Genomic DNA, 20,917 nt, shown 5'->3' on the forward strand with positions numbered 1-20,917 from the left:
CCAGTCTTAGTCCATAGGGTTCAATACTGAGTTGGCCCACCCTTTGCAGCTACAACAGCTTCAACTCTTATGGGAAGGCTGTCCACAAGGTTTAGGAGTGTGTCTATGGGAATGTTTGACCATTTTTCCAGAAGCGCATTTGTGAGGTCAGGCACTGATCTTGGACGAGAAGGCTTGGCTCAGTCTCCGCTCTAATTCATCTTAAAGGTGTTCTATCGGGTTGGGGTCAGGACTCTGTGCAGGCCAGCCAAGTTCCTCCACCCCAAACTTACTCATCTATGTCTTTATGGACGTTGCTTTGTGCACTGGTCCAAATCATTTGGTGGAGGGCGAATAATGGCGTGGGGTTGTTTTTCAAGGGTTGGGCTTGGCCCCTTAGTTCCAGTGAAGGGAACTCTTAAAACGTCAGCATACCAAGACATTTGGACAATTTCATGCTCCAACATTGTGGAAACAGTTTGAGGATTGCCCCTTCCTGTTCCAATATGACTGCGCACCAGTGCACAAAGCAAGGTCCATAAAGACATGGATGAGTGAGTTAGGGGTGGAGAAACTTGACTGGCCTGCACAGAGTCCTGACTTCAACCTATTAGAACACCTTTGGGGTGAATTAGAGCAGAGACTGCAAACCAGGCCTTCTCATCCAACATCAGTGCCTGACCTCACAAATGCACTTCTGGAAGAATGGTCAAACATTCCCACAGACAACCTATTAAACTTTCTGGACATAGATTTGCACCCCTAACACTGGCGTCACAGAGAATTACAGGTTTTCTATACAGTAAACATAACAAACATTTTTCTTTCAGATTGGCTCTTTCTGAAACTGAAGATGTAGTGAGCAGTGTTTCTCAACTTTTTATTTAGTCAAGGCAACCTTTACAATTATGGACAGTCTTGATGTACCCCATTCTAAAATGTAAAAAACTATTCTAAAAGTTTTACATAATGCATCAACATGCACACACGTAGGACACCCAAGGTTAGAGGTGATTTATTCTTCCAAATCCAATACACTTTTGCACACTGGTACTGAATAGTATTCTAATGTTTGTCTTCTCGCTTAGTTTTTCTCCATCACTAGCTTTTTTGCCCCCAGTGCAGACAAAGAAGGGATCCTCCCGGGCCCCTCTTTGTAAGCGCTGGGGAGGGTCCCCTCTTAGTTGTTAAGACACTGGTGGCTAGAATGTCGTAATGGTGCACAATGAAAACACTTGGCTTTGTATAACTAAAAGGCAGGCTTCATCCATCTGCTGGCTTGTAAACAATTTTGGGGCAATTTTTAGGCATTTTGCCAAGGCATCCCAGCTAGCATAGGGCCTACTATGAACAGGGAAGGAATAGTGGGAAAGCAAAGGGGATTGCATAACTTCTCTTACTTGTTCAGCAGTGTGTGTAAATTTGAACTTTAAGTATCTCCCTACCTAAAAACAAAGAAAGTAATATATTGCCACTTACCAGTCCTTGATATTTATTTTTTTTTTTAGGCTAAGAGCATTTTCTGCAAGTACAGGAAAATACCTGTTGATCCAGAAACCCTAACTTTTGTGAACTACAAAACATCCCCACCTTTTTTATGAAGATACAATGAAGGGGGGTTGTTTGTAGTCCAAAAGTTAAAGATGCAGTATAGTTAGCAAGCCTTGTCACTCTAGTACAAGTGGAGAAGTGAAGTGTTACTGGCACGGCCACCAGGTGAAAATAGGAAGGCTGAAAAAGGAAACAAATTCAGCGGCAATATCTAGGGGTTGGCAAGCTGCAATATATTCATTGTTTTTTATTTAGGTTCATTTTAAGTTAATCACTTCTGTAAACTACAAGCTTTTTCAACAAACCAGAGAGGTAAACATGTGAAGGGAAACCTAGAGTGGCACCTATTAGCTGGAAATATAAATATAAATCTTTTACATTTACTGGACTAAAAAAAAAGGAAAACTATTTCAAAACTGTTATTTTATGCCCTGAACATTAATAAATAAAGACAAAAACACAAAACCACTAAATATTTCCTTTAAGCAAATACATACATTTCTCTGAATGCAATTTATATTTTCAAGGCCTGACGTTACCTTCCAAAAAATACATGACAGCTCACCAAATAAATGCATATATTTGACATGATTTTTTGGATATTGGTAGTATTCTGTAGGACACTATGTAACTCCTTTGTCAGTACTAAAGTCTAAATAAACCAGATACATGCCCCTCCATGAGCAGCTTGAAGAAAACTGTAGAAGTATGTCAAATAACATTTACTAGCTCATTTTAAATTGTCTGACATATGAAGACAAGCTGTACACTGACAAGCAGAAATAACTCATGGAAAGCTGGAAAAGTTGCTTTATGCCTGGCATGACTAGTCAAGCAAGTTTTCTTTATAACTAGTGTATGTCTTTTTGCTATTCCTACAATTAGAAACAAAAACATAAAAGCTTTTTGGCTTCATAGCTTATAGACCTTCCAGAGCCATATACAACCTTTGGCATAATATCAAATTTCTATCATTGTGTTTCATGTATCTTCTTTTCTGTTTTTACTGGATCTGTTTCCCCGTATTGTTTGTGCTTCCATGAACAATATTCACTTGCTATAATAAGGATTACAATTACCTCTGTCATGATCATGTCCTGGCACTTTTTAATGTATTTTCCCTCAGCTTTGATGATGGTGTGCAAAAAGTCCAAGTACTGGACATGCCGTCCATGGGTGGCCAAGCAATGGATGAAGTGTTGAAGGACAGTTTCATGTATCTCTGTACACAGCTGGTAGTTATTGAGGAAGATATGTTGCATGGTCTCAGCCTCCAGAAGCTGGGGAAACAAACACACTTCATGAGCCTAAATCATCTTATAACAAACACAAAATAAAACAAAAGATCCCAAGAAATTCTACAACCAACTGATACGCTACATTGTATATGAAAGAGACTACCCTCTTGTCAAACAGTAAAGTAATTAAAACAAACTGTAAAAACAGTTGAGAGGGCAATGTAGCTTCTACTATTAGAATGCCATTTCAATTCAGTTTGTCTATCGAATTCCCAGGAGAAAATATTTAAAGGGAAAATACTCCAGCGCAAATATTATATTGCAGCTTATCAATTCATAGACGCGGTGGCTGCATTAATATTCTTGTTTAAGGTTATTTAAAATAAATGTTATTTTCACCTTGTGATCCTGGCAGTAAGTTTGTAGTTTTTCAACAGAACAACCAGTTAGAGGGTTGAAATAAACCATTTAACACTGACAGAGGTGCTTACAATGATTAGATTTTATGTAAAACCTTTATCACAAAAGGAAAAAAACTGACAATGCTGCTGTCCAAAGACATCTCTGTTGCTCCTTCAGCCAGAGTGGGGGCACGCAAAGGCCTCAAGCACATTGGACATTTTTCCAGCTGCTCCTATTCTGGTCAATGAAATAAAGTAATGCCCAAGTGCTTGACACCTGTAAATGCACCTAAATGCTTGTAAAAGCGTTAAACATTTTTACAAGCATAGGGCGTTTTTTCTGCAAAAAACACTGCAGGCTTCTAGGAGAGTTTAAAAAAATGTCCTGTGTACATGAGACCTACTGCAGGAAGCGTGTTTCTGGCCATATCACCAGATGAAAACAGAGGGAAAAAGCCTGAAAAAACAGAAAACTAATGCAGCCACCACATCTCATGATTGTTAAGCTGCAATATATTACAGTTTTGGTTTTGGGTTTTAAGTAATAATAAAGGCTTGGCTTTAAAAAACAAAAAACATGTCATTCACACCTGCTCTGTGCAGTGATTTTGCACAGAGCAGCTCCGAGCCCCCTCTTCTCAGGACCACCCCCGGGCGCTCCTGACTTCTACCCCCTGCCCCCAACAGCTCTGGGGACACCTAAGTAGGCTCACTCCCGAACAGCTGCTCTGTGTGTCCATTCACACACAGACCCTCGGCTCTCCTCATTGGCTCACTAGCTGTGATTGACAGCAGCTTAATCAAATGGCACCCACTGCTGTCTAAGCCAATGAGGAGGGGGATTCCTCAGAAAGTTAAGTGTCTCGTGCACATGGCTGGATCGAGGGGGGGCTGGGGGAGCTGCTGCACACAGAAGGTTTTTTATCCTAATGCATAGAATGCATTAGGGTAAAGAACCTCCTGCCTTTAGAACCACATTAATACCAATTTAAATGCATTTACTATGATAAGAACAAACGACTGAACAACCCAATAAATACATTTGTATCTTTACAATCCTGACAATTGTACTGAATTTTAGTAAATAAGTGTAGGAGCCCTATCTATTATAATTATACAGGATTTATATAGCGCCAACAGTTTATGCAGCACTTTACAATAAAAAAGGGCTACAGTACAAATGCAATATAGTTAAATATAGAGGGAATAGGAGGGCCATGCTCATGGAGCTTACAATCTAAAGGGAGAGGGAGGTGGTACAAGGTAATAGCTGCATGGGACGATCTGATGAAGGAGACTCCAGTACAGTTTTTAGGTGGAGGTGGGGTAGACTTCCCTGAATAAGTGAGTTTTCAAGGATAGCTTAAAGGCAGACAGGGTAGGAGCTGACTGGACATACTAGGGCAGGGAGTTCCAGAGGATGGGAGAGGCTCTGGAGGCGAGCATGGGAAGGGGATAAAAAGGGAGCTAGAGAGCAGGAGGTCCTGGGAGGAGCAGAGATGACCATTTTGGCAATATCTGCAGATAAGGTGGGTTATGTAGCTGGAGGTGATATTGTGGATGGCCTTGTATGTTGTGGTTATTATTTTGAGTTTTAAATGATGGGGTAAGGGAAGCCAGTGAAGAGACTGGCAGGGGGGGGGGGCAGTCACAGATCTGTTTGTAAGGTGGATTAGTCTAACAGCAGCATTCATATTAGACTGAAGGGGGATAACCTGGGTAAAGGTAGGCCAGTGAGGAGGGAGTTGCAGTAGTCAAGGCAGGAAATAACCAAGGAGTGACTACGTTGTTTTGTGATGTCGTTAGTTAGGAAGGGGCGAATTCTGGAAATGTTGCGGAGGTTAAGGCGGCAAGATTTAGCCAGTGATTGGAATTTGGGTGGAAGGTCAGAGTCTAGGATTACACCCAGAACCCTGGCAGGTGTGGAGGGACCGTTGTGCCATTGATCTCAATGGTAAAGTAATGGGGAGGGGATCGGGGAGGAAGAAATATTACAAGCTCAGTTTTAGAAAGGTTGAGCTTGAGGAAGCGGTGCGACATCCATACTGATATTTTGCTTAGTAAGTTTGTTATACGTGAGCAGAAAGAGGGTGTGGGTTGAGGAGTAGAGAGATAGATCTGGGTATCGTCAGCATAGAGGTGGTATTGGAAGCCATGGTGGGTTATCAACTGGCCCAGGGATAGAGAGAGAATAGGAGGGGTCCAAGGACAGAGCTTCAGGATGCCCCAACAGAAATAGGAAGAGGAGAGGAAAATATGGGATTGTGTGTGCTGAGATAGGTAGGAGAAGAACCAGGATAGAGCAGAATCATAAGGCCAAGGAAGTGGAGTTTTTTGAGGAGTGGGTGGTCAACTGTGTCAAAGGCAGCCAAAAGTATGAGTATGGAGTACTAGCCATTGGCTTTAGCAGCTAGTAGTTGTTGGTGAGTTTTAGTAGGGCAGAAGGTTGGGGTCAGTGAGGTAGGAGCTCATACGGTTAAAGATAAGGCATTTAAGAAGCATGGAAGCAAACAGGTGCACGGAGATGGGTCTTAAGGTATTTAAACTGGTGGGGTCTAGTGAGAGTTTTTTAAAGCGTTTGTTACCCAAACACTTCATATTCCTGATATGTGTCTGCTGTACCATGCACTTGTATGAGAAAGTATTCTGTTCTCTATTTTTTATTGCTTCCTTTATGTGAAATCCCTGTTTTTCCTGCCAGTCCCCCTGCTTTTCAAAAAAAAAAAAAAACTGACTACACTAAGCAGGAGAACACACCATGGTCAGTTCTCTAGCTGTGCTGTGAGTGTGCTCTCCTCCAATGATCAGACTTGTCCTGACATGTCCCCGCTGCAGCCATTCACTGGGAAGCCTAGTGTGCTGCTGCTTCTCCTCCCCCCAGCTCTTATGCAGCTGAGAACAGAGGGAATGTGAACACTTATAAATACATTTTCTTTCCCCTTTATATCTATACACAAATGTTTGCCTTTCATTTCTATTTTAAACAGAATAGGGAGGGAAAGGTGCCGGAGGAGAGGGAGAAGTTAAAGATGTGGATGAGAGAGTTTAAGATAGAGCAGGAAGATGGTTGCAGTAATTGTGAGGGGAACAGGGTCCAGGGGGCAGGTGGTAAGGTTGGCCATGGAAAGGAGATTGGCAAATTCCTCAGTGGTAACATGGCTGAAGAAGTAAAACATTGAGTGCAGTGTTGGACCTGGTGTGTTGGTTTGGGGAGGAAGCTGGGTGCTGGATATCTCATCACGAATTGTGGTGATGTTGTTTTTGAAATAATTGGCAATCTCCTGGACAGTAAGCATGTTGGTGGGTGGAGGCAGTGGGGGTGAAGTAAGAAATTAAGGGTAGAAAAGAGTTGTTGAGGTTTGGATGAGATTGCTTTGATGAGAATGGTGTAGTAGGTTTGTTTAGCAGTGTGTAGGCACAAGTTGTAATTGAGAAGGGCAGATTTGTAGAGCGTGAAGTCAGGGAATTAGTTTTACGCCACGCCAAATGGCATCCGAAGGAACAACTACATTTTAAGATGACAAAACCCCTGGAACCATATACAGGTGGCCCCTAAATTATATACAAGATAGGGTCTGTAGGTTTGTTCTGAAAGCAGAGTTCCGGCCTCGGGGGTCAAATTTAGATAAAAATACCCCCGGGACAGTCAGGGCTAGTTCATTCCACAATGGATAGCCTCTGAACTGTCCCAGGTTGCACTTACCTGTAAGAAGAAATACTTCCCTTGAAAAGTTCTTCTCCAGTGCTGCCATCTCAGGTGTGGGCAGCTGAAGCCAGCGCGTCCTCTTCTGCGGCCTCTTCGGTGATGTCGGAGTCCCACAATGCACTGCACCGGCCTCTCTTGTTATTTTCGGTGCAAGCGCAGCATTCCTGCACAGCTTCTGGGCATGCCTAGAAGCTGTTTAGTAGGGAATGCCGCGGTTGCACCGGAAGTGACGAGCGGGGCCAGTGCAGGCGCATTGACTCCTGGGAGCGATGACGTTCAGCTCCCAGGAGTCATCGCAAGCCGGAAGTGACGGCGCGGGCTGCGGCCGCCGAGGGAGGAAGTGGAAGGAAGGCGAGTATATTTACTTCAATATCAGGGTAAGTGACCAAAAAAAAAAAAATTGGGAGCATCTATTTCTTTTTCAGGTGGCCCTTAGCAAGCAGATTGACCAAAATCGTTTTTTATTTTTAGATTTTGAGGCCGGAACTCCACCTTAAGTTGAATTGGTTTGTAAGTCGGAACAGGTACATTTTTAAGTGTAGCTCCAGCCAAAAAAAATATTTTTTATGTTTTTTCAATAGCATAGAAAAGGGTCAACACACCTGTTACATTTGTTTTGCTGTCTGTGCCCCTGTTCAGAAGATTTCACCTCACTTTCTGTCCCTATGATAATTCGATTTTGAAAATTTTGGGTTGTTAGGGAAACAAGGATTAGTGATAAAGCGTCAGTGGAAACACCTTTTTCCCACGATAACTCTTCTAGGAGTGAATTTCCCTTCCTGGGGGTAGATTTCCTCTCACTTCCTGTTGTCTCCCTCCATTTCTAAGCAGGAGTAGTTTCTAAGTCAGATGTTTGTAACCCGGGGACCACCTATACAGTCAAAAGGTGATCGCGACCATCGCCTTTCCCCCCTGACACCGGAAGTTATCAAACGTTTGCAGAAGAGACGGGTTGATCTTGAACTACAGAGTCAGACCTAATCTGAATATTACAGGGCAAGAAAAATCCAACTGGGTTTTCGAATTAGAAACCAACCTATGACTGGCCAACAGAAACGTAAATTTTGTGAAAAGTGGTGTGAAGTATCGACCCAAAACATACTTAATTATGTTCATTGAGGTGGTGAAAGTTCAACTGTGCCAGGTTAATCATGAGCTGACTGCTCTGAAACTTTCATTACATGATAAAGACAACAAACAAGTGCTTTACAAGAAATCGACAAGATCGCTACATACACCACACGACATCGACTGTCCAAATGTGACAAGCTCAAGAAGGGCCACAAAAGGTCACGGCGCCTCTCAAACCTGATAGTGGATGACAACGAATGCACAGACGAGCCCAGTGATTAATCTATCAGCAAGGAACATTACAGGGTCTATCCTTTTTCCAGATTCAATAGATTTGACTTTGACGTTGAGATGTTTAAATTTAAAAGGTCCCTAATGATTAAACAGTCCTTCACACAACCCCAAACAGCAACAACAATTATTGCCTCATGTACACTGCTGCTGATAAATGGACGTTTAAGAGCAGTTGGGGATTTTTTTTCAGTAGCCTCTGAACTCCCCTCCATGTTATCTTATCCGTCCATAGTAGAGGCAGTAGAGGCAGTTGTGTTTAGAGGTATTTTCTTGAAAGAAAACAATGCGTTCAGGACAGAAGTTTATAGGTATTTGAATAACCAAATGTGTCGAACAGCTTGCAAAAGCATCTAAACGTGGTAGAAAAGTCTATATGTATTTTCGTTTATAGGCGTTTGTAATAGGAAAACGAGAAAGAGAGAGCTGTTATCTGCAAAAACATTTTAAAACGAAAATGCTGATGAATATCGGTAAACTTGGCATGTTAAAGTGGTCAAACTGACATTTTTTAACTTTGTTCCCTAGCTGTCAAGTTCCAGCATCCAGAAGAGGTTTTCAAACATCCAGTGTAAATTAGGCCTAAGGGAGAATTGTTTAAGCTGAAAAGAAAGTTTATGTCTCCTGGACAATACCAGTCCATCAACAGTTACAGAAGGACTGTGAAACTTAAGGTCTGCACTAGAATCAGTAGAAGGACCCACACCAAGGAATTTTCAGCTTTGAAAACATTAGGGGACAATAAAAACCTCATAATCAAACTTGCAGATAAAGACAGAACAATTGTTATCATGGACTCAACAGAATACAGGAACAGTATGTTATTGATGTTGGCTGATACCACAAGCTATGTGCAACTCACCAATGATCCCATGCAAAGCACAAAAAAATGCTTTAGAATCTTTGGTGGGCATTGGTCAATTGAATGGTTGGATCTTCTTGGACACAGCCAATTTTCTGATCAACGAACATCCACATTTACCAGTGATCTATGGACTGTCTAAAATCGACAAAGATAATAACCCTCCTAAGTTTCATCCTATTGTGTCTGAATCTGGGTCAGTCACTCAGCCCCTGGCAAAATGGATTGGTTTTCACCTTCAGCCTCTGGTTAAGAAATTAAGAAATTACCAGCTTATGTTACAGACACGAGTGATTTTTTTGGACAAACTTGCAAGATTCTCTACTTTGGATAAGAATTGGCGACTAGCAACTATGGATATTTTATCCCTATATTCCAGAATACCTAATACAGCAGTAAAACATTTCTCATCCAAATCGTATGTCCAGAATCTCCCGGTTGATTTTCTTTTTTTTTTAACAAAACAGGATGTTACTTTATTGAATCAAAAGGCATGGTACACATTCAATAACATGGCAAAAAAAACCTACAAAGCAGTATGATATACTTCGACAATGGGAAAAAAAATAAGCATATTCCACATAACAGAAATTAATGTAGATACAAAGTAGTAAGAAGTCCAAAATTTTCCCTTTACATTTCTGTTAATGGACATTGTTGTTTTAGAGAGCGTTACAGCCACCCTTCGAAGTGCACAGTTGTGTGGTGAAGAATACATTACACCTATGCAGTCCATGGCTTTCACACCCTCTCAAATTTTTTAGGACAGTTCCTGCAGATGTAGGATAATTTATACATGATAACTATTCCCAGGAAGCTACAGGGGGAGGAAAGGGAATGGGAATTCCACTTAATTATAATTTCTCTTTTAGCATAATGGAACAGGTAAGAAATGTGTATCTTAGTGCATCTAGGTCTCTGCTCGTCATCCTGAATACCTAGCAACAGCAGCTCAGGAGTTATTGGAAGATCCAGCTGAAGACGATGATTTATGAGTTCAACCACCTCTCTCCAGAATCCGGCCACTCCTGGACTTCCCCAGAACATAGAGATAAGTACCTATTGCTTCCCCACAACGTGTACACTCCGGCGACCTCAGGGGAAATATTCTATGCAAACTGTGGGGCGTGTAATAAATCCTATGTAAAAATGTTATGTGTATTAACTTATCACGTAAGGATATTAACAATTTAACACTGTCTTCAAGACAATTCTTCCAGTCCTCCTTGTCGAGGTCAGGCAATTCAGTTTTCCAGGAGTCCCAAAGTTTGTCCATCTTGGGAGAGTCAGTAGAGAGCAAGTCCAGATAAAAGGCGGATATAGGTTTAGATAGGGATTCTTGAGCCAAAAGTTCCTCAATAGGATCCATTTTCAAGTTAGGGGGGGGGTGGGAAATTGGGCTTGTGCGGCATGGCACAGTTGAAAATACCGAAAGAGCATCCATCCTGGTAGTTTAAATTTGGCCCTAAGGTCTGAGAAAGGGAGTAGAGTACCTGCCGAAAAAACATCCCTCAGGATCCTAATTCCTTGTTTAGCCCAAAGCTGGGGGTCAGGAAGAGAATGAAAACGCAGGAGATTAGGATTACCCCACAGTGGGTTAAAGGGGGACCACGTATTTGCCTTAAGGAATCTTCTCCTGGCCACCAACCAAACCCTGAGTGTAGTCCTCATAGACAGCAGCATGACAGAGTAGGACTGACTTCCCCAATAGAACAAATTCCCTAGCTCCTGGAGGGAACCCAGAGTGGCAGCCTCAAGGCATACTGCAGCATTAGCACGAGATTGTGTAAACCACCATCAGGTGGTGACTAAAATTTCCACCCAGTAGTAGATTCGGAGATCTGGTTGTGCCAGGCCACCACACTGCACAGGGAGAACTAAAGTCGAACACGCCAGCCTGGGGGTGGCACCCCCCATATGAAAGACCCCATACATTGTTCTACTTCCTTGAAAAAGGAGTTGGGTATCCAGGTAGGGCAGTTACAGAAGACAAAGGAATTTGGGGAGATAAATCATTTTAAGGAGGCTGATATGCCCCAGAAAGTTCAAGGTCAAGGATGCCCATGACGCACACTTAGCATGTATTTGGGATAGCAGGGGGGCTAGATTTAGATCAGAAAAGCTGGTCGAGTTCCTCTGCACCTGGATATCCAAGCACCTGAATTAACCAACCAATAACAACTGGGATCCTGCCGTGTCCACCCGTGCCTGGGGGTGTAGAGGGAATCGAGTGGACTTGGCCCAATTAATGCAAACCCTACAGAACTGCCCAAATTCATCGAATATATCAAGGGCTGCCCAAAGAGAGGAGTCCACATCATGCAGATAAAGGAGGGTGTCGTCTGAGTACAAGGAGATTTTTTCTACTAGGGGACCCACCCTCAACCCGTCAACTGATCAGGGGCCCGAATAAGAATGGCCAGCGGTTCCAGCGCAAGGGCAAAGAGGAAAGAGGACAGCCCTGACACGAACCCCACTGTTACAAAAATAATCCCGATAGCCTGTCATTAGTGCGGATCCGAGCCCTGGGGGCACTGTACAACATCTCCAGCCACTGAAGAAATTTTGGTCCAAGTCTACGCATCACCTCCCACAGGAACCCCCACTCTACCAAATCAAATGCCTTCTCAGCATCGAGGGAGGCAATGACTCTTCGCCCACTATTAGCATGGGGGATCGATAAGTTCAGGAAGAGACATCGAAGGTAAATGTTGGTGCCCTTCCCAGGCATGAGCCCCCTTTGATCCACATGAATTAACTCCTCAAGGACCCTAGATAAACGGTTTGTCAAGACCTTTGCCAAGATCTTGGCATCCACATTTAACAGGGATATTAGTCTATATGAGGAGCACTCTTCAGCGTTCTTACCCAGTTTAAGCACCAACACCACCACCGCCTCTGACATAGAATCTGGGAGGGCGCCTAACTCGAGGAACTGAGCAAATAGAGAGGTAAGTCTGGGAGCAAGCAGGTCCTGATGTTGTGAGTAGAATTCGGAAGGAAGTCCGTCCACCCCCAGAGTCTTTCCTGACCTAAATTGGGTCAAAGCTAACTGAACCTGCTCCAGTGTAATCTCATAAACTAGGCTAGAACTAGTCTCCAAGCCCAGGATAGGAAAGTCGACCTTATCTAGATAGGTGTGTAATTCTAGAGTGGTATACGTTGCACGGGAGGAGTTTAAGTATCTATAATACTGAAGGAATTTGTCATTTTTGTCGCTGGGTGATCCTAATAGTTCTTCCACAGAGTTTCTAATACCACTAATATGTGTAACAGCAAATTGTCCTTTAGCCAACCAAGCCAACAGCCTTCTGTATTTGTTGCCGTGCTCAAAGACTCTCTGCGGAGTATTTAATAATGACTTCTGAGTCATCTCCATCCGGATAAGGGATATCTCTCTAAGAGTGTGTTGCCAGTCCCCATAAGTGTTAGGGTCCGGGTTGTCTACACATGCAGCTTCCTGCACAGAATCCGTTTCCTCTACCCTATCCAGAGGCTTTACGTGCGGCAGCTATACGGGACTTGTATTCACCTCGAGACCAGGCCTTGAAGCTATACCATGCCACAGAGGAAGTGGTAGACTCAGCATTAGTTAACCAATAGTGGCAGACACCCTCTTGCATGGCATACTGAACAGAAGGATCCTCTATACAATATCTGGACAGTCTCCATAGCTGCTCCCCAGGGGGGGCCAATCTTAACGTTACCATCAGTGGGGCATGGTCTGGTCTGAAATGCCTCTGGGAAGGATAGAAACCTCTGACACTTTGTGTAGTATGGATCGGGCAGTATAGGCTAGGTCTATGCATTATAACATTCTGGAGGACACTGAATGGCAAATGAACTCTCTAAGGGCGGGGTGAAAATGTCGCCAGATGTCCACAAGGTTGAATGCGTTCACCCACTGAGCAAGACCAGGAGCCCCCCCCGGGAGGCAGAATGGAGCCTGTCCAGATCTGGGGAGGGGGTCAAGTTGAAATCTCCCATTAAAAGTACATCCTCAACACCATAATCAAGCACAATTTGCATAACAGTAGTAAGTATAGAAACATCCACCAGAGGCGGTAGGTAGAGGCCGACCAAAATTAATGGATAACCTGCTATTAAAACATGCATAATAAAGTAACGGCCTCCGGGGTCAGTCCTGATGTTCAGAAGCTGAAAAGGAAGCCCTTATTTGCAAATTTGTTTGTTGGGTATATGGAAGAATGCAACATTTATGCAACCCCTGCTTTCGCTGACCATGTTAGGTGCTGGTTAAGATATATTTATAGCATTTTCCTGATCTGGGATGGCGGTGAACCTGATTTCTTGCCCTTTTTTGATTACTTGAACAGGATTTTACCCTGCATTGTTTTCAATCCAGAGATTTCTGCTCAAAGCATCACATACCTTGATGTAATGATTAAAAATTGACACGGGTCCCTCAGTACTAAGATTTTTACATAACCGACAGACAGGAAAACCTTGCTTCATTACCAGAGCGTGAACCCCAAACACCTTTTAAACAGCCTACCCATCTCCAAGTTTAAGAGAGTCCTACGCATCTGCTCCAGTGAAGATGAAAAAAAACAGCAATTTGCGATCATGTACAAAAAATGTTTGGAACAAGATTATCCCAATTCTGTACTTGACCAAGCCTTGACAAGAGCTACCATGAATAGAGGTAGGACCTCAAAAACTGGGAATAGCCCACTATTCATTCCCAAGTTTAACTGTGAATCAGGCCAGATAAGACATGCAGCCATACAAAACCTGAACATTCTTAAAGCGGATGATACCCTGATGACTGAGTTAAAGAAACCACCATTATTGGTTCACAAATGTGGAAAGTCTCTAAGGGACTTACTTGTCCAGGCAGACCCTAGACTAAAATATGCTAATGCAGTCACAAGGCTATCACAGAAACAGGGCTGTTATAGGTGTTACAACTGTAACGTTTGCAACTCTTAATATGTGCTGAAACTTTTGCACATCCACTTAGTGGCAAGCCTTAATAGATACATAATTATGTTAACTGCAACACTAAATATTGTGTATATCTTCTAAAATGTCCATGTTCATTGGTATATGTTGGTAAGACCATTGGTCCCTTTAAAAGTTTAAACTGTGCATAATGGCGGACTCATGGTGTCCTTATGACGCCAGGGGTGGGGCTGGGCTGAAATTATTTGCACTGATTGGTAGATTGTCTGTTAAATACTTGTTGGTTTTCACTACACATTGTCACATGCCTGATGAAGGGGCCCTGCATGGCTCTGAAACGTTGCTGTATGTTTATCATGTAACTACGATAATAAAGTTTTGGACCCTTTTGAGAAATCCTTGGTGTGCTGATCACATTTCTTCACTTACATTCCTGTGAGACACCAGATTATTTATCAGCAGAGCACCTTGATTGGCACTATAAGTTGTTACAAGGTTTGGTAAAGGAACACTTTGCTGTATGAACAGCCTCTCCTCCTAAATCAACTTCATTGACTTAAAGCAGAACTTTACCCTAAAGGGGAAGTTCTGATTTATGTCCTCGTTCATCATGCGCCCCACCCCCCCCCCCTGCCCCACCTCCCCACCATATTTGGAACATTAAAAACATTTTTTGGGAGCCAAGACCTAGGTACCCGCTCCCACTAGCCCCCTCCCCCCCCCCCCCTCTTTGCCAGCAGCCTTCTAGGACATGTCACAGGTCCCAGAAAGCTGTAGGACCATTCACAAAGCGCAGTGATAAGCCGTCTGTGAAGCCACAAGGAGTTACAGCCAGCTTCCCACAGTAAGCAGGCTGGAGCATGGGACCCGAAGACTGGCGAAGAACCTGCCCAGGTGAGGACAGCGCTGGATCCCTGGACAGGTAAGTTAACTTTTCATGTTTTTCTCTCTATGGTGAAGATCCCCTTTAAGAATTTTCTGCAAAGGCATAAACTAGAATTTCCTGTGTAGGATTTTTTTTTAGAATCTCTGAGATTAAAAGTTACATATGTAGCTCAAGCCTCAGGCAAACTAAAGATTTTCTAACTTAGCTTGGCTAGTTGTCAGACACTAAATCACAGTACACATACTGTATTGGAAGAAGGCAAGTTATTAGATCATCAATAAATAACAAAGATAAAGCATTACATTAGTACTAAATTCATATAGCAGTACAAATAACACAAACAAGTAATCTTCTCCTCAAAATGATAATGCTTTTATTGTGGACTTGACCCAGACAGATGATTTGACACAGAAAAATGTATGGGTTAGCATGAGTATTGGTGTGGTATTCCAAGTAAATGTGCTTACAAAATAAAAAAAAAAAAACTTGCTGGGCATTAAATTATGTATTTTAATATACAATGCAATATCACCCTATATGACAATGCCCAGAGTCTGATAGATTCCAGCTGTACATGGTAACAGAGTCTAACCAGCTAAAAATGTCTGCACGCCAAATGTCTTGGTGCTAAAGAGGCAGGAAAAAAATTAAGCAGCATATGTCTGTGTAATAATTGATGTAAAAACTAAATGTATTATTGTCAGCTAATGCATCCTAATGTATGAAACAGTGCATATTATCCCAACTGCAACTTACATCCCCAGCAGTTGAAGTTGACTGAAGTAGGATTTAAAGCATGTGAAACCCCCAAAACAGAGATGTGTATGCATATAGAATACATGCTGTGTAGGTAGTAACACACTGCATACCCTGGTGGCTGAAAAGCAGTAAACCCCTTTTTCCCAGCAACTACAGAGACAGGATGGTTACTAAAGCCAATTCAGCAAAAGCTATGCTGGATTATGTCTCCTGCAAATAATATGTCACTGGCACAGAATGGATAGAGAACTTAGATGTGTACACATTTCTTTATTCAGTTTACTGTGGGCCTTACATAAAAAAAAAAAAAAAAAAACTGTGATTTATAAAGTTCTAGGCATGTAGCAAGCCTACTTCTGTGAGATTTAAACAAGAAGTAGAAGTACCACTTCAGTTTGAAATATGTGGTGATGTGGTTAGTCACAAAGAGTACAAAAAATACATATAAGAAAGAAATAGGTATTAGTGGCTAATGACGTTCTGTATGTTAATGCTACTTACGCCAGGGGTCAGGAACAAGGAAAGGTGCTTGTGCAGCAGAGCCTGGTTTTCTGGGTTCCCGTGACAGAATTTCTGCAGAAACTGGTGTGTATACTTCAAAATCTCTTTCATCTTCGTGTCTCCCTGTACAAAGGGAACATCAGTTAGTACCTGAAAATCTATTGTTCTATCGCTGTACATACATGTGAGACAACTGAACCTTTAATGTTATATTTGTTTCAACAAACCGTGCCTGTGTAAGAACATACTTTGATGCATCAAGAAATGAGACTTTGATATATCTGTAGAGAATTATAAAATTAAAAGGAGGCAGCATTTTTTAACTAGTTGAAGTACTAGGGAAAAATGCTCAGTGAATCATCCTATGGCAGCCAATCAGATTCAGTATGATTCTGAGTGAAATCTGTAAAAAATATAATCTATGATGGGTTGTTATGGACTGATAGACTTTGCACTGTCATATTATACAGGCTTTTATGCCTAAGTTAAAGCGGTAGTAAACTTTGCTTTTTGATTTTTACCTACAGGTAAGCTTATACCTGTAGGTAAAATAAATATCTCCTAAACGTACACCGTTTAGGAGATATTTGCTTGTTTGGCAGCTGATGAGGTTTTTGGTGCATGCACTTTGAAGGAACAGCATACTCATGCCATTCCTTCAGAAACCTGTGCCACGGCCATGACTCCTGTGAACCCGGAAGGAAGACCAGGTGAAGATGGAAGCCCTGTCAGCAGGGACAGCACGCCACAAGAGGGCTTTGTTTCATGGTAAGTCTGCATACTAGCACAATATGACATTACATTGCAGGAGAAAAAAAACATAATTTTTCTAAACTTTACTGCTGTTTTAAGAAGAAAAAAATACAACCCCTATTCCAAAAAAGTTGGGACTGCTATCAAAAATATACATAAAAACAGAATGCAATGATTTTCAAATCTCATAAACCAATATTTCATTAATGATAGAAAATAGAAAACATATCAAAAGTATAAACAGAGAAAATTTACAATTTTAAGAAAAAAAAAAGATTTTTTTTAAAATTGATGTCAGCAACACGCCTCAAGAAAAGTTGGGACAGGGCAGCAAAAGCTGGTAAAGTAAGGGGTGCCAGCAAAGTGGTATTAACAAAGAATATCTGAACATTTTACAACTAAATAGGTTAACCCCTTGAGGCCAGCAGACACCAGGCCCCTTTAGAGGGTTTACAAAATGGGAGGTGGGGCAGGCCTTAAGGTCACATGATTGGAAATCTCCCGATCAGGATTTTTCTGTCAGGTGTCGGTAACTGTGCCAGGAGCGCGCAGGGTGTGCGCTCTGGGCACAGCGCTGTTTGCACTAATGCATGCAAATATGCGGCTGCTCGGCGCCAAGACCTGGCCGCCGAGGGGACACACATTTGCGCGCGGTCAGGGCCAAGGATTTAAATGGCAACAGGTCAGTAACATGATTGGGTATAAAAAGAGCATCTTAGAGATTCAGAGTGTCTCAGAAGTAAAAATGGGCAGAGTTTCACCAATCTGTGAAAAGATGCATCTAAAAATTGTCAAACATTTGCAGAATAATGTTTGTCAATGTAAAATTGCAAAGACTCTAAACATATCAACATCTACAGAACATAATATCATCAAACGATTCAGAGAATCTGGAGAAATCTCTGTGTGACAAGGCCGAAATGCAATATTGGATGCCCTTGATCAGTGAAGTAGAAAATTTACCTGTTTGCAAAATTTTATAACAAATTATGAAAAATGATTTTTTTTCTTCAAATTTTCCGGTATTTTTTTCATTTGTTTAGTAAAAAATAAAACATAAAAACCCAGTGGTGAATAAATACCACCAAAAGAAAGCTCAATTTGTGTGAAATAAATTCTAAAAATGTCATTTAGTTACATGTGTTGCATGACCACGCAATTGTCATTCCAAGTGCGACAGCCCTGAAAGTTGAAAATTGGTCTGGGCAGGAAGGGGGTGAAAGCGCCCATTAGGCAAGTGGTTAAACTGGTTTGTTGCAAAGTGGAAAACTGTTCTGTGGTCAGACAAATTGAAATTTGACAACTGTGGGCACTGCATCCTCCGAACTAAAAAGGAGAGGGACCTTCTGGCTTCTTAACATCGCTCAGTTCAAACGCCTGTCTCTGATGGTATGTGGGTACATTAGTGCGCATGGAATGGAGAGCTTGCACATCTGGAAAGGCACCATCAATGCTGAAACATATATCCAGGTTTTAAAGCAGCATATGCTCAGGCAAGAATGGGACAACATTCCTCCACCAAAACTACAGCAAATAGTCTCCTCAGTTCCAAGGCATTTATAGAGTGTTGTTAAAATAAGGAAAGATGTTAGGCTGTGCTAAATATGGCTCAGTCCAAACTTTTTTGAGACATGTTGCTGCCATCAACTTCAAAATTACCTTCTTAAAATGGTACATTTTCTCAATCCAAACAATTGATTTATTTTCTATCGTGAATAAAATATGGGTTTACGTGATTTGCAAATCATTGCATTCTGGTTTTCTTTTGTCGATTTTACACAACGTCACACCATTTTTGGAACTGGGGTTGTACAAACCTGTAGGAATTCTCTGAATTTTTTGTATGAATTGCTATTACATTTAATTTTATTTTATTATGAGTCATATTAATAAAGACGGCCTTCACATTATCCTCACTAAACAAATCATATAATGATGGTCCTTGATAGAAGTATGCTGTAGCCTCTAAGATAATTTTGACTATGGCCACTAGAGTATTCCAGTAAGAGACAGTTGTTCCAATCAATTCAGGCAGGGGGTTTGACCTACCCCGATGTAGAAAAAATAAAAATAAAAAATGTGGTTGCTCTATATAAAAGAATCTTGATTAAATGCATTATGGCCCAATCGAAAATGAGCTAGAAGAGAAGGGATTAAAACTCTCAAAGCCACAATAGGTTTCATTAGGAATTTTAAGCCCATTGTCAGACAGACAGTACAGTAAAAGAGAAACTGGCCACCACAGCCTCTAGCTTCAAGAGATGACATTGTTCTAAGAAATTTTGTTTTTCTAATCATTAATGGTTCAAATCAACTGCAGTGACAAAAAAATTTGAAAAGGGAGGATGGAAATTTTTTCTCGAATCTCTTACAGTGTATCTGGTTTTCATTCAGTAAAGTTCATGTACTCCAAAAGAGAGCAAAATCTTTCCAATGCCATTATAATCTTTTGAGAATTTTTGTACACATTTTCCTGAGACTGTTCCTAAGAATTTTTGTTCAACATTCTATCCATCTATGGCCAGCTTAAGGATCGGGACCTCATACAGGATGTGAAGTTCGAGGTATCTATAAGCCTACTGTAAGAAAAACACAGAGTTGCCCTTGCAAGTTCCACAGCACTACTAAAATTATTTTCAGAGAAATTATTTTTGTAATTTGGAATGTTCCAAAATAAGAAAAACAAAACAAAAACACAGTATACTAACTGTAAAGCAAAATGGATCCTTCAATTAGGGACCAAAATTTGCATATTTAATGCTCCTTTACACTCCTGCCATGGCATAATTAAAGTGGAACTAATTCCAGGAGCCTGCACTCACTATATCTGGTCTCCCACAGTACACAGAACATGGAAATGCAATCGTTTTAGTAAATATAAACTGCCTACCCCCCCCCCCCTTTATTGGTTAAACTGGATGGACTCTTTTTTTAACCAGACTAACTTTGTAACTATGTAACTAACTATGCTAAATACCTTTTCTCATCAGCAGTTAGAGCAGTCTTTTAATCAGTGATTAAATGCACCCTCCCAAGAAAAAAGAAAAAAAACACTCTATTAATATACACACCAAACTGAGCATGTGCAGCTTGCCCCCGAGACTCTGTTCTATCAGGAGATGATTTGGGGACTGTGGAAAAATGGGATTTTTGACTTATCGTAAAAAAAACATTTCTCTGCTGTTCATTGACGGACACAGCTCCTGATATTCATAACCAGGGGTTATACTGTCCCCTACAGGAGTAGGATACTAGGCAGAAAATAATTCTGGCTACCCCCATGGGCAGTCCCAGGGGGTATACTCCCTCTTTCTGCTATAGCCACTAAGTTTTGTTACAAGCAGTGTCAGTGTCAGGGTTCCAGGAAACCAGACCACACAGGGATGCAGGTAAAATAAAGCAGTTTATTGGAACAAACGACAATAACACAGCAAGAGTGAGGAAGTGGGAGCAAGAACAAGCCGGGGAGAAGTCCAGAAGCAGGTAGTCACCCAAGCCGGGATCGAGTCCAGAAGCGAGTAGTCTGCCGATGCCGGGTTGTCTGCCGATGCCAAATCGAGAGCCAGGAGAGTCGTCAGCCAAGCAAGGTCATACACAGAGGAACACAGAGAACAGAAGACTGCTAGCAGAGATCACCTTGGAGCATGAACACAAGAGGACTGCAACCCATCAGGTGATAAATATAGTCGGGTGTGCAGCATCATCACTGTGCGACGCCCAGGCAGCAGGCAAGTGATGACGCAATCAGAGTCTATATGAGGCAGCAGTCTGCACATGTCCAAGATGGCTGTCAACAGGAGGGTAAGGTAAGACATTGACAGTACCCTCCCCTCAACAGCCCCTTCTCAGCGGAGCAAAAAACGTTTTCTGAGGAAAGCGAGCATGGAAAGCACAAAGAAGGGTGGGAGCACGAACTTCAGCGGAGGGAACCCAGGAGCGCTCCTCAGAACCATAACCCTTCCAGTGCACCAGGTATTGAACATGACCTCGGAA

General features: G+C 41.9%; 1 protein-coding gene across 1 annotated transcript in view; it reads right to left on the reverse strand.

Moving 5' to 3' along the window:
• The window catches only part of ITPR3 (inositol 1,4,5-trisphosphate receptor type 3), a 544,698-nt gene that overhangs the window by 238,486 nt on the left and 285,295 nt on the right, over positions 1 to 20,917 (reverse strand). Inside the window, exons 29-30 of the mRNA XM_082246986.1 lie at positions 16,172 to 16,294; positions 2,610 to 2,810 (exon numbers count right to left, since the gene is read on the reverse strand). Coding sequence (XP_082103112.1) covers positions 2,610 to 2,810; positions 16,172 to 16,294 — 324 coding nt within the window. The remainder of the gene's footprint in view (positions 1 to 2,609; positions 2,811 to 16,171; positions 16,295 to 20,917) is intronic.

The sequence above is a fragment of the Pelophylax lessonae genome, assembly GCF_965119305.1.
Source record: "Pelophylax lessonae genome assembly, chromosome: 2".
In the NCBI taxonomy this organism is placed as follows: domain Eukaryota; kingdom Metazoa; phylum Chordata; class Amphibia; order Anura; family Ranidae; genus Pelophylax; species Pelophylax lessonae.